The 14,055-nt window shown below is 46.9% G+C and overlaps 1 protein-coding gene across 3 annotated transcripts in view; it reads left to right on the top strand.

The window, feature by feature from the left end:
* The window catches only part of Fer (FER tyrosine kinase), a 323,903-nt gene extending 310,304 nt beyond the window's left edge, over positions 1-13,599 (top strand). For all 3 annotated transcript variants that reach the window (XM_013351613.2, XM_005361336.2, XM_005361337.3), the window contains 3 exons: positions 4,099-4,253; positions 8,393-8,515; positions 9,633-13,599. In XM_013351613.2, coding sequence (XP_013207067.1) covers positions 4,099-4,253; positions 8,393-8,515; positions 9,633-9,775 — 421 coding nt within the window. In that variant the 3' untranslated portion in view covers positions 9,776-13,599. The remainder of the gene's footprint in view (positions 1-4,098; positions 4,254-8,392; positions 8,516-9,632) is intronic.
* Positions 13,600-14,055: the final 456 nt, after the last annotated feature.

Raw genomic sequence — 14,055 nt, 5'->3', positions numbered from 1 at the left:
TCAGTTGCTGTTAAGGCAGCCAGGCCTATCAGCCTTAGTTTCAGTGAGTGTGGGTATGTCCCACAAAAGCAGATACTCAGGGTTTCAGCTGAGGCATGCACGCTCACACATGGGTCAGGAGAGCCTCTCTGGTTCTTCACTCATTTCCCTACGCGCTACCTGGTAGCTGTCAGGTTTATCTAGGTAGAAAGATGGGCGTCTGTGGAGTTTATGAAGCTAGTTCAGGTGCCTCCTCTGTGCCTGTTTTGAGGGATGCTGCAAATGCACTGAAGAGCAACAGAACGGAGAGGGAACTCCTGTGCTGCCTTTCCACGTTTCTGTCACGCTCTGGAATCCATATGCATGAATCTTGAAAACTCTTTGTGTTTGTCTGGCTCACCTGGAGGCTTTAGTTATAACCAGCATGCATTGCATTATGGGCTTACTGCCTTGACAGAACCAAAGTTACAAGTGTGGGTTTTGAAGACTGTCTGGATCCAGATTTAAAGGCTGTGTTGTTTGCAGTAAATCCCCTGAATGAAATGTAGCCACAGCCTTTCAGAAATCTCCAACACATCATCCCGTGTTACTAACCACAGACTGTTTCTGATGACTGTTAGGAAGGTACTAGAAAACATGTCCTCCTCATCCCCAGAAGAGGGTAAAGGGAAAGGAGGGAGCCATGAGATCTGATGCAGTGACGTAACATGGCCTGATCTGAACCTGGTTAGTAGAGAAGCGCCAGTTCCCTCCTGGATCCTCGTCTGTGTGCAGCGTCACAGTGCAGCCCGGAAGCCTTGCAGAGACAGCGCACCCACAGTGCCACCTCCCAGACCAGAGGAGCCAGGCCTGCACCCACATGAGAGATTCGACATTCTTACTCTTCATTGTCTCAAGAGGATGTCAAGCATGTGAAAGTGTGGAGACGTCATTGATTAGATCTCTGCACCACGGTTCTATGGTCTCCGCAGCTGTGTTTCCAGGTGCTGCCCCATTCCTTTGTGACCATGACAGACTCTGACATTGACATGGTTGCAGAATGATTTCCACATGTTGTTCCGGGCCTCGTGTAAGAGCAGTAGTTTCAACAGTAGCAGTACTAACCCATGAGCAAGGGCAGTACGAAAGTTGATGCTGTGTTTACCGTATGCTGCCACTTTGTATGCGTTACCCCTCCTAGCCCTGCCAAGTTCTGTTTGTTAGATGAGGAAAGCACAGCCAAGTATGCCAAGGCCACACAGATAGGTAGTGGACTGGGGTGTAATATAGCCAAACGTGGGTAAGACCTGGAGTTCCCAGGACAGCATGGCTAGATCATGGCTGCAGATGCAGTGAATTATAAACCAGCCATTCACTGTCATTACTTTGGCAGGAAACTCCCCCCGTGGGAGCACATGGTGAGCTGCCACATTTAAAAGCCGGGCAGTGAGTCAGATTCAGTTTTTAGCTTGGGCTTCCTCCATGGTTCTCCTTGTGAGTCTTGATCCGATGAATAAAAGTAGTCACAGCAAATCAGCAGAGCGAAATGCTTCCCGTTTCTTTGTGAATGGCTGTAAGGACAGCCAGCCAAGTTCCCTACCAAAACGGAAATGCTATTTCTCTGGTCATAATTGTGGCCTGTAATTGTAAGGTTAATTGGGTACTGTTAGGTACCAGTGGGATGTGTCTCTTGCTAAAGATGCAAATTAGACTTACCTGGCGTGATAGTGTATGCCTGGACTGACCTTGGGATGCTGGGGCAGGAGGATCTAAATGGCTTCAAAGCCAGCCAGGGCCCAGTGAGACCTCATTTCAAAAAACAACTTTAAATATGACTCAAGACTTCCAAAAATTAATTCTTATATATGTGTTCCAAAAACACATATATAAGAACCAGTTGAAAAGAAAACCAACTATTTGCTCAGGAGAATATAATTTAAAATGAAAAGCCAGAAGGGATGCCTTTATCCTGGACCATTTATATGAGAGGGTACCCACTCATAGAGTGTTTCTGAGCATCCTGTGTCCCACACACGTCTCAACGTTAGGAATCTACATTGAGAATGCAAGAGGTGGCAGGATTCATGTGTGGTTTGAAAGATCTTCGCATCTGTGACTGCCATGTTTCCCTGCATCATATCCCAGCCTGCACACATACACTGGCTTCTGCACTGGGCAGGGTGGGGCATCCCCTCATGCTGAAGCCCTTGTCTAGACCTCTCTACTTCTGTCTCTCTACGGCAGATGTACTCAGCAGAGCTTTTAGCTGCTTTTTCTCCCTTCCATTGTCCGCTGTGGTCACGCTCTTATTACAGCCACTGCGTCTCTAAGATTGCCCTAGTCCATGTCGACCAGTCAGTAACCAGCTCACAGTCTGCCCTGGAATTACCCATAGTGGCTGACTGCCCCTTGAAATGCAGTCCTCACTGAACAGAGAGGTAGGGCTTTCTCTGCCTCTGTGCTGCCCCTTTGTTTTTGGCCCTTCCTTAGACCAGTGTGTCATCTTTGGATGCTGCCTTCCGTCTCTCTACACTGGCCGTGCATGCCTTTCTAATCCCATACCTTCAAATGCCATCTAAAAACTACAGCTGTCTCTTTGATCTCTCTTGTGACTTCAGAATTGATATGCTAGCTGCTTACTCCCTCCTCCACTGAGACATCCCATAGATCTCTCCAACTCAAGGTATCTAAATCCAGGTTTACCACTGTATTTTGTTTATAATCTCTTTCTCTCTCTCTCTCTCTCTCTCTCTCTCTCTCTCTCTCTCTCTCTCTCTCACACACACACACACACACACACACACACACACACCGACACACAAAGTTAAGAAATGAAAACCATTTAAATAGCATAATAATTCTCCTATGTAACAAATCCAAGCACAGAATATGGCTGGCAACTCTCTGGAACTGGTAAGTGATCCCAGGCTCCTGGTTGCCTGCTGTTCTGATGGTGTTGCTATAGTTTCTCTTCGTGCTAGGTCTTCTCTGCTCACACCTTCCCTCCTGTCCCTGCTCAGGCTAGCAGAAGGGAGGGGGAGAGAGCTACAGTCTCTCTCCTTGCTTTCAAACAATGTGTGAACACTGTGGAGAATTCCTATGCTGCCACTTCATCAGCCAGCACCTAAAGCACAGCCACGCCTAACTGCCGGAGACACTAGAAAGCTTCATGTTTTAAACCACATGGCCAGACATTCAGCTAAACTCTAGGTTCCTGTACTAAAGTGGAAGAAATGGATGTTAGGAGGAAACTGTCTTTGTCAAACTTGACTGACACACACCCTTCCTTCAGACCGTACCTAACTGACACACACTCTCCAGGTCTTTGAGTAAATACCAAAGAGGCCTTGGACAAGCCTGTCTAACCTAGGATTCCCTCTTGTGAGTCTGTCCCTTTACACACGTTGACATCCACGCACCATAGATCCTGTCCTTTGGTGATAACACTCATGACTTTCTATATGATCTGATTGCTGCATGCCCTCCTCACTAGACTTGGGGAAGGGACTTCACTGTCAGCTCTGATCCATCCCGTGGACAGAGTAGAGCTATGAGGGAGAGCGAGCCGAGCCGCCATGCAGTTTGGTTTGTCCCGGGTGCAGTAGAATGGTTCGCCCACTTTCTTACCACCTTAGCCTTTCCCCCTCCTTGGGGAACCTCTGGAGATGGCCTTTTACCGCAGCCACCTACCACTACTTCTCAGGCACCCTAGCCACGCTGCACATACTCAGCAGCACATGTGACCGAGTTGCTTTTGTGGACAGCAGGTAACAGTCCATTATCCCAGCAGTCCTTGGGCAGTGCTGCCCTAGGGAAGCTGGTCAACGTAAAAACAATGTCAAATTCTCTTAGCCTCACCTCTGTGGCTTCCTCTTTTAACAGAGAATCTGAGTTTTTCTATTTAAATGGAAATCTGGCTGATGCCTAGAAAACTAGCATGTGGCCTGCTCCATATGCAAATGTTCTCCTGGGTGATTTTTACCTGTGACAGAATTGATGGGAAGCCTGGTAAATCGCGAGCGTTCTTAACCTCATTATAGATACACTGCAGATGTGAAAATGCAAAGTGTGGAAGTCAAAATGTGAAAGCGGCTCTCAACTTGTTTTAATGGGCGTTCTCTGTGTCTTGTTATAACCCAGGGACCTGGCTGCAAGAAACTGCCTGGTAGGGGAAAATAATATTCTGAAAATCAGTGATTTTGGAATGTCTCGGCAAGAAGACGGCGGAGTATATTCATCTTCCGGCTTGAAGCAGATTCCAATTAAATGGACAGCACCCGAGGCTCTTAATTATGGTATGAACGGACTCCAGTTTTCCTGTTGGTAGTGAAGGTGGGCTGCATCAGCACAAAGCACCCACGGCATGGTTGTGGTAGAACAGAATCCAGCCTGGAGCTTGAGGGGCAACCCAGATTCAGTGTATGTTCTTAGTCACAGACCCCAGGGTTCATACCTGTGAGATTGCTAGGTTACAGTAGCCAATGAGTGTTCAAAGAACAATTCGCTTTGTTATGCACCGTTCCTCAGAACACTGCATATTGCACATGCACACTTTTATACTTGCATCAAGTGTTGCAGGGTCTGGTCTGCTAGTTTGAATGTCTTATAATTGGTTCAGTAATCTCATCTAAGGTTAAATAGTGTCAATCAAGTCCTTGATTCTCCCTCCGCAGGATTCTGGTCTCAGCCTCTGTCCCTGGAGTTTACATAAATCTTGAGCAAAGAGAGACGTGGGTATTGTCTCCTATGAAAGCAGGCATTTATTTATTTAATTATTATTATTTTTGTCCACTGAAAAGTTTTCCATATCTCTGTTGTGAGAAGTGCACACATGTGTGTGAATGTGTGGAAGGCAGTCCATGTCAGCCCGCAGTTGTCAGTGTGTCTGTCTTGGTTGGTACTGTACTTCACACAACGGTGTTTTCTGCACCCAGTAGCCCAGGATGTGAGTGTGAACTAGTTTAACGTCTTGAAGAGCCACCAGATTTTTTTCTAGGTAAAGATTTGAGTGTAATTGTCTTGGATATTTGTCACGGCTGAGTCGGTTGCCTCATGCCAACAAGAGGAGCTCTTGTGAGCTTCCTAGTCATCTACACCAGCTTTAGAGCTCAGGGACCCCATCATTCCCACAGGCGTCTTCGCAGAGCTGGGTGCTGTTCCTCATGGAAAAACCACTGGACGAAAGATAAGACTATAACACTCGTATGTGTACAGAGTCTTTCTTTAGGTGCAAAATATTTGTGAAAAGCCCTTGTGCCTGGATTTTCTTCTTGTGCTTGAGTGCTTATGAGAGTAAAAATCCACCTCTTGATCACAGTGTGCTTTAGTGAATACTGACCTCACTAAAGTACTTGTGAGTCTGAGGACTAGCTCCAGAGACTTGGGCCAGACAGATGGATTTCAAGTGAAAAGGACAGGTAGGAAGCCTTCAGGTTGACTCTGAGGTAGCATTTGCCTTTGATACAGATTCTGTACGATGCCGTTGGGTGGGGAGGAGGAAGACGCTGTACAGGTGAACGACAGTGCAGGTTAGTAGTTAGTGTCCAGTCCAGCAGGAGATGCCCGAAAAAGACAGCCTCAGGACGACCCTGATTGCTGTGTTAGTTCTCAGACTTGGATTGGAGTTTATCTCATGAAAGTCCTTCTTTCTTGTTACACCTCAAGTTTTTCCTTACTTCACACCCAGGAGCCCTTCCTCTTCACTGGTCCCTCCCTCACTCTCGCTGCAGGCTGCTGCAATAGCGCTCCCATCTCCCAGGGAGAGTCAGGAAGGTCAAAGCCATCCTCTTGCAGCTTTGGCTTAGGTCTGTTGGATTCAGCTGTGCTATTAGTGTTACTTAATTTAAAATGTTTTTAAGAATCAGGCACTGTTGAAGGCCCCTTACCCACACCTGTCTCTAGCCATATACTCTCCTTCCAGAGACAGATACTTTTTCTGTGCTCTCGTCTTGTTCTCAAACGCCTCTCAGCCGTGTATCTGTGACAGTCTAGAGTAGTTACTTTCTCATTGCTCGGTCAGACACCCTGACAACAGGAACCGATGGGAGGAGGAGTTTATTTCTGACTTGTATTTATAGAGCGACATAGTCTGTCATGGCAGGGAAGACACGGTAGTTACATTGAACAGGAAGTAGGGCCTGACTTTAAATCAACAGCAGCTGCCCGCAGTGACCTACTTCCTCCAACAAGGCCTCATTGATTACCTTCCCAAATAGCACCGCCACTCAGGGACTAATGGATCACACATGGGCCTGTAGGCGCATCTCACAGTCAAATCGTAACACTCCCCAGCAATCAAATGCCAGCATACTCACACTGTACTCCTCCGTTCTCAGTCTAGTTTTCAACAGAAGTACTAGGCTTATAAAGAAAAGGCAGTATACTCGTCTTCATCTAAGAAATAACGTCACCTACTTACCAGTTATTGGGAAAGTTTTCCAGCAAGGAGTGGGAGAGAGGGTCTTCCTCAGAAAAGAACACACCAATTGGTTGTCCAGTGTGAAATGGTCAGCCCTAAAGCATGCATCCATGTGACATAATAATATACTGAACAGGGACATACTAAGGAAGATGGATGTATGTACACATACAGATGTGCATGCAATAACAGTGAGAAAAGAGGCCCTGAATCTGGTGGGGGGTGGGGAGGCATATAGGAAGGTGTGGGTGGAGGAAAGAGGGAGAAATGCTGTAATTATAATCTCAGAAATTATTGTAAAAGTTAACCGCTTGCCACCTGATTGTTTAGGGTGATGGCGGAGCTCACGGCTTAACTAGGAGAAACTCTTCTCGGTGTGATAGAACTCCGGAGAGTCTGGAATGAGAGGGAGATGCATTTTCTCCTTAGTTATGTAGTCAGCGACAGGACCTGGGCAGGCTGTCTCCTCGTCTATGGTCGTGCAAACTGTAGTGCCTCTGCTCCAGACGGGCACTGTGAGGGTCAGTGCAACAAGACAGCAGCAAAATGCTGCCCTGACTCACTCCGTGGTGTTGAAATGATCCACCAAACCAGATTCGAATGTCAGGCAGGTTCTGTAGGCTTTCTGAAGTGTGGTCTGTGTGCACACAGAGCACTTTTCTTGATCTCCACGAGACAACATAAGCTACGTGTCTCCAGATCTTCACTTCTTTACAAATTAGCCGTAACCTTTAGCCGCTGAGTGAGTTTCATGAAAAGACTTGATGTGCAGAGAAGAAAAGTAATTTTCCTACCCAACAGCACAGGGATGTCCACAATGGCCTTCTCCGAAGTGGGAAGCTGCTCAGTGAGTCCAGTCTGAGAGCCACTCCAGCACAGGCACGCTCCAGCCATCTGCCTTCTTCAGGATCTGAAGAGGCCGCTCTGTTTAGAGGAAGATTACAGTTGTCCAGGAGTGGCATTTGTAAATCCTGGGATAGCAGGGGGAGAGAAAATGCTAAGTCAAGAAACCCTCAAGCTGCGCATGGTGACACAGGCCTGTAATCCCAGCACTGGAGAGGTAGACGTGGGAGATTGGGACTTGAAGGCCAGCCTTAAGCTACATGGCAAGCATAGGCTACATATGACCTTGTTTTAAAAAAACAAAAAACAGAAAAACCTTAACATTACTGCAGGTGGAGTTTGGTTGTGGCAGTGCACATATGTAGTGTTGGACAAGTGCATATTGTCTTGGAGATGGGGAAGGATGTTTCTGCTTCTCCTCCCTGATATCATATCCATCTCCAGAGGCATCTTTGGTGGGATTTTATCTCTGTGCTTCTACTGAAGGCTACCAAAAGGAAAAAAATCTAAGAGTTCAGCTCACATAGTTCAGCACAGGTGCAGCACGATATTCTGACAAAACAAGGCAACATGTAATAGAGGTTGTTCTTATCAGCCAGCTATGTTAATTTCCGCTCTATTCAAACCTCACAGAGAAATGCATTTTCTGCAAATGAAACTATCAGTGGAGAAAATGAGACCTTTTAACATGTAAGAATATCTATAAACAGTGATAAGTTTTAAAAAAATTGAAGTTAAGAAACTTTCCTTATTGCTTTAAGTTTGTTTGTAATTTTATTGGGAAAAAAATGATGCAGGCAGAAGGCCAAATTGTAGGGCTCCATCTTATTTAATCTCCTAGGGACTGATGTGTGCAAATTTATATTTTTATATATAAACCAACCACCTCATTCAGATACCATAGGGGAAGTAAGCCTGCATGCTGGCTGAATTTTTGTTTTTGGAAAAGAAGAAAATCATTTTATAGGTCATTTGATTAAACTATCCTCCTGAAGACTCCATTTAATTCTTAACATTGCTGGGCATGGAATTAACACAAGTACCAAGAATGGATGCACCTGTGACATTCCTTTGGAGGCTTAGCGGTGCTAGCATGCAGGTGACACTCAGAGCCGAGCCCTTATCCTCCTGTCCCGCTGACTCACCTGGCTATGACCATTTCTTCCCTCTCAGGGAGATACAGCTCTGAAAGTGACGTGTGGAGCTTTGGCGTCCTCCTGTGGGAGACCTTCAGCCTAGGAGTCTGTCCGTACCCTGGAATGACGAACCAGCAGGCCCGGGAACAGGTGGAAAGAGGTAAGCCAAGGCCTGGGTGTGTCACGTTCATGTCCGCCAGCCTCAGTGATCTGTGTTCATGGGCACCAGGACAGCGGTGCCCATGGCGTGTCCGCCACCAGATCTGGGAGGGAAGAGTCGCAATGCTGTAGGGAGGAACATGTCAGAGTAGTCTGTTTCCAAACACCATGGGTGCTATGGCTCCCGTAGAACAGGGCAAAGCCTTGCAAGCCAGCTTATGTCCCGTAGGTGTATCTATGTATCTGTGAACATGAACGTGTATCTATGAACATGGCCAACACAACTGTGAACTTATTTAAAACATTATTTTCTTTTGCAATTTGTTTTTGTAACTTAATTGCAGTTCTCAAGTGTGAACTCTGTAGATACCAGTCCTGCACAATCACAGTTTATGAGATCGTGTCCGTGTGCAGGGACCCTCCACTTTAGAGAGAGAGAACACCACTTTTGTCCTGCCTCACTGAAGTGACAGAAGGCAGGCTGCCTTAGAGTGGTGTTGTGTTCCACACCAGACAGATCCCTGTGGTATCCCAGTGGAAAGGCTTCAGTTTCCAGAAGGGATTTAGAGACACTGTGGTCTGAAGAAGTGCCGTGGTCCTCCTGATGGAGACAGGCAGGGCCAGGTGGCAGTTACACTGTGCACATGCTTGTGTCTGACACAGCTTCCAGCGAGAGCCATGTTCTGATCAGGTATGCCCCAGCCTGGCTCCTGTGGCCAGCATGCCTTGCGTAGCCAGGGTGTGAGGGTGCCTGCCTTCCGTCCTCACACACAGACAGCAGCCTGTGAAGGCTGGAACTTGTTCCTTCTCTGCTCAGTGCAGAATAGAGCCCTATCTCCAGAGTCTGCATCTGATAATTCTGGAAGCTGATCCTCAGAACTCAGCTGTGTATGTGTGTATGCTACAGCTTCCTGCAGGTCTGCTGACACACACATGGCTCTGTAATGCCATCTGCCAGAGGGACACCTGACACCAGCAGTGATCTGTAATTTCTGCCCTGCTTACAGCATAAGGCACTAACACCTACAAGCAGCATACTATACACAGCGTAATGCCCTGTGTGTGTGAGTGTTCATATCTTCCCCCGCTCTGAGTTCTCTCCTCCTCTGAATCTTCAGGATACCGGATGTCGGCCCCACAGAACTGTCCAGAAGAGATTTTTAAAATCATGATGAAGTGTTGGGATTATAAGCCTGAGAACCGCCCTAAATTCAGCGACCTTCACAAAGAGCTCACTGCCATCAAGAAGAAAATCACATAGTGCCAGCAAGGGCCAGACTCCACCTATGGGACTCTGTCCTCAGCCACCCTGACTTTATACCACCTTACTGCAGCCATCTTTGAAGGTTATGGTTTTTATTAACTGGGTTTTTAAAAAGTCTGTTCCACTTTTTAAATATGTTAAAGGCAAATTTATTCAAGAAATAAACAGTCCTACCCAGGGCCGTCTTAGCTAACACAAAACCCTACCGTTTGAGGCCACTGTGCAGAGAAAAGCACAGGCCTAACTGAGAAGATAGCAGGCCTGTGTTTTCCTGCCCAGGACCATTGGTGTCCCTCCAAGGTCTTCTTGAGGCACAGCTCGTGGGCTTCTGCCACAGGCCCTCCTCAGTCGGTGCTATAAACAGCGTTGGTAGCGCACGCTCGCATGATGCCTTCCCACCACAGTGGGCTTTCTCCTTTGCCAAGGCAAGATTGTATCTATAAATATAATCATATATTGGGAATTACTTGGACTTCCTAGGGTTTTTCTTTTCTTTCCTGTCAGAACAAGCCCAGTGAGAGCATCACACCCCTGTGTTATTTTGTCTTTTCCCTCCTCAGTCCAGGCTGCAGAAAGTAGTGCGTGGAAAATTCCCAGAGAGCACGCAGGATGGAGGCAGCTACTTCTGCAGGAGACTGCAGAGGACAGGGATGGCAAGAGACATGTGTGACCAGGATGGCAGGCTGGGAAAATAGCAACTAGCCAGTGCCCAACAGGGAGAAGACAAAACAGCCGGCCTTCCTTCCAGATTTGCACCTTTATAATACACTGTGTCTGTGGTCTGAATTTCCCAACAAGGGCTAAGAAATGTTTCAGGAGCTCCTAGAGTCCAGTGGAAGCTTTCTTAGAGATACTGAAGTCACAGGAGGGGCAGCTTGATAATAACCGTGTGTCTTCATCCTAGGGGACAGTCCCAGAATGGAGGTCCCTTTCTTTGTCCAGTTTCTGAACCTTCAGAACCCATGGTTCATATGCACAGACACATCCACATACACCTACTGAAGAGTACTGTGGCTAGGAATGAAATAGATGGGTCAGAAATCAAGGACTTTTGATGAAGAAAAGCCCTAGGGATGCCCACACTTTCGTCTCCTCTTTGCCCTAAAGGCAGTGCCCGGAAACCTAATAGCTCATAGGTATGCAAGCAGGTTCATCATTAAAGGTGTCTCTGGCCTATCAAGTGTACAGCAGTTAAAACTAGGATTTGGTTGAACTGAATCTCAGCTGTGTCCAGGGAACGGCCCCATGATCTGTCCACAGTTGTCTCAGGATCAGTGTGTCTGGGAGGTGCTCTCACTCAGGGGAAGATGTGGTGCAGAAGTCTTCACTAAGCCCTCAGGCCTCTGTTCAGACAGACATCACCTTAGGGGTTCCTTGGCCTGTGTTGAAGAGCTTGTGAGATGGCAAGTCCCTCCCTTCCCTTCCGGGCAGCATAGAGCATAGAGCAGACTCTAACTTCCAGAGGAGGCCACTGCAGAGGAGTGTGACTGTACCATCATCCCAGCCTCCTCGCTCACTTTCTACACATTTAAAGTTCATATATGCAGACTAGAGTAGAGGCCGTGTGCGCCTGCCCACAGCAGTATGCTGCCCCACACAGAGCAGCCCTGGCACAGCACGGCACCCTGCAGGTCAGACACTGCTAAAGCAGAGCTCGCTTTTAATGGCACCCACCATGGAAACCCAAGCGCAGACTCCAGAATTCAGAGTCGGTGCTGTGCTCTCCAGGCATCTGCTGGCCCTCAGAAGGAGATAAGAGGTTCCCTTTCAGGATTTCCAAGTCAATCCGCCTATAATACAATTCTTGTCTATGAAAAAGAAAGGAGCACCTCTCAGCACTGCTCTTCCAGCCAGGGAAAGGAGACTGGCTTGGCTCTAACTCTGTGAACAAGACCCGAAGCTTAATCCTTGCATTCTGCTGGAAAGAGAACATGGCGTTGATAATTTCACTCATCTAGGCTGTTGGGATTTGCAATTCACATCATAACTCTTTGCTTAAATTAAAAAAGCTTTTCAAAACATCTTGACATCTGCAGCATTTAAATTCTATTTTCTTCTTTGTCCCAGAACAGGCAGGGGTACAGTTTAAGATTAACTCACTGGGAGCCTTCAGGATCATGTCAGTCGTATAGAATATTAAATTTAACATAGGCGCATGCATTAAGAAAAGCTTATGCAAAACATTCTTACTGTTAATTTTGTTATGCTCGAAGCATAATTTATTCATCCCTTCTGTCACTGATAATTATTGGAATTATGTACTTTAGGAGGCTAATCCATACCCAAAAAGTGCACATATAAATACAGTTCTGATTTGCAAGTTGATTTAGGGAAAAGAGGCTGTAGAAATGCACAAAATTCTAGGATTTGTCTCGTTAAATAATAATAGTAAACAGTGCTGCCCAAAATTACCCACTAGTGTGGCTATGCTTGAGCCTGGCTGCAAGCCTTTATTTTACTAATGGATTATCCAAGAGTTGCTGGTAGCCCTGCTCATAGCTACACTCAGCACTCCTTCAGGGTGGCCGTCTGGGCGTGAAGGAGAAGGCCGTAAACCCGAGCAGGCCGACTTTCCGCCTGCCTTTTCCTACCTTGAATCACAAGAAGCCTTCATAAGAAACGAGTAGTTCACTGTTTTTTAAAGAAGGGAACTTTTCTGCCAAATCGGCATCCTTGTGTGTCCTGTGTGGCCTAAGCTCTCAAAGCCATTTTTTTTGGGAAAACCATAAGTGATGTGATGATTTCTTCCAGCCCCTCGCGCTTCAAGGTCCACAGGGACGTGTACCCTGTGATTTCTCCTCCTTTTTCCAAGACAACAGGGACAGTAGAGTTAGTTCCCATCACAGCTGGCACCTCACAGACATCAGTACAGCCCGGAGTCAGCAGTGGGCATCTCACACTGCGTGGTTGTTTGGGAAACAATTTCTTAGGACTGAGATTGTATTAGTTTCCTTCTGAGCCCCATTTCTGTTCACTAGCCCCCCTGACCAACTCTACAGTGCTGGGACCAAGACTGTTGCTAAGCAAGCATTTTAGTTGCAATATGTGCTGCACCCTGGGACTCAGGGAGCGAGCAAACCGGCTGCAGGCACAGATCTGTGGAGTGTGTCGTGGTCAGAGGAGTGTGAGGCATAGCCCTTCATGGTCCCCTAATCCCGTGTGTCCTTGACACAAGAGTGACATCTGAAAGGGGCTGTCTGCCTGAGCCCTCTTCCTCCCAGCCCCCTCCTCCTGTCACGAGGTCGACATCCTCCATGTCTCTTGACAGCAGATGCGATTGTCACAGAAGATCCAAGCCCTCATACAAACTAGCACAGAACTGAGAGAGCTGCAGAGACGCTTTATGTGCCATTATCATCAGTAGATGATATCAAAGCTTTCATATGACATGAAATCCATCTTAAAGCGGCATGAGAGTTTACTATTAAAATTATTACCTCTTATTAACTGATTTACTCTAAATATCACTATTTTAAATTAGATTTTTTTTTTACTTTATATTTTTCTGGACTTACTAGTTTCATGTCAAGTGTGACTGTGTACTATGTATCACTCATTTCTGTATAAGAAACTGATTGAAAAGCCAGCAAGCTCACCCTGCAAGGAGTTACTGATACAGACTTAAGCTCCTGTAAAATGTCCCTTTGAAAGTTACATTCTAATACAGATGGTCAGTCAACTATATATCACTGCCCTAAGTCAGTTTGAGAAATGTACTGTCACCTCCACAAGCCACCCCACTGCCCTCTACTGATTCAAAGATTAAATTCAGGACTGGCATTAGAACCATTCTATCCTGACAGCCATGAAGATTCTGGGAGCGTGGGATAGGGGGGGGGATCTGTGCCCAAGAGCAATGAGCAGGGCGCAGCAGGTCTGTAAGTGAGCTGCCTAGGCATGCAGGGAGGCAAAACAGGAAAGAACCAGTTCCCTGGAACAGCGGGAGAAAGTGGACAGGACCGACAATGCCCCTTGAAGCCTGAGGAAACCGCCAGGTGTCAAACTGTTCCCACCAAACCCAGAACAGATCAACGGCCCCAAAGCTGCAAAGGAGCCAGGGCCACTCCCTGCAGCAGGAACTGCTTGGCATGCCGCTCAGAGCTGACACTGGGCCACGTGACGTTCCATGTGCTGCCCTGTGCTGGGTCCTGAGGGGGAGGAGCCAAAGCCTCTACATTTGCACTAGTTATCCATGCTCAAACATCCATGGCGAATGCCACGGGGTCTTCACGTCTCATTAGATATCTTTTTTATGCAGTAGAAGTTAAGTCCTAAAT

Source organism: Microtus ochrogaster, linkage group LG4 (assembly GCF_000317375.1).
Source record: "Microtus ochrogaster isolate Prairie Vole_2 linkage group LG4, MicOch1.0, whole genome shotgun sequence".
NCBI lineage: Eukaryota > Metazoa > Chordata > Mammalia > Rodentia > Cricetidae > Microtus > Microtus ochrogaster.
The sequence above is the reverse complement of the archived record's forward strand: the minus strand, read 5'-3'. Positions and strand labels throughout refer to the sequence as shown.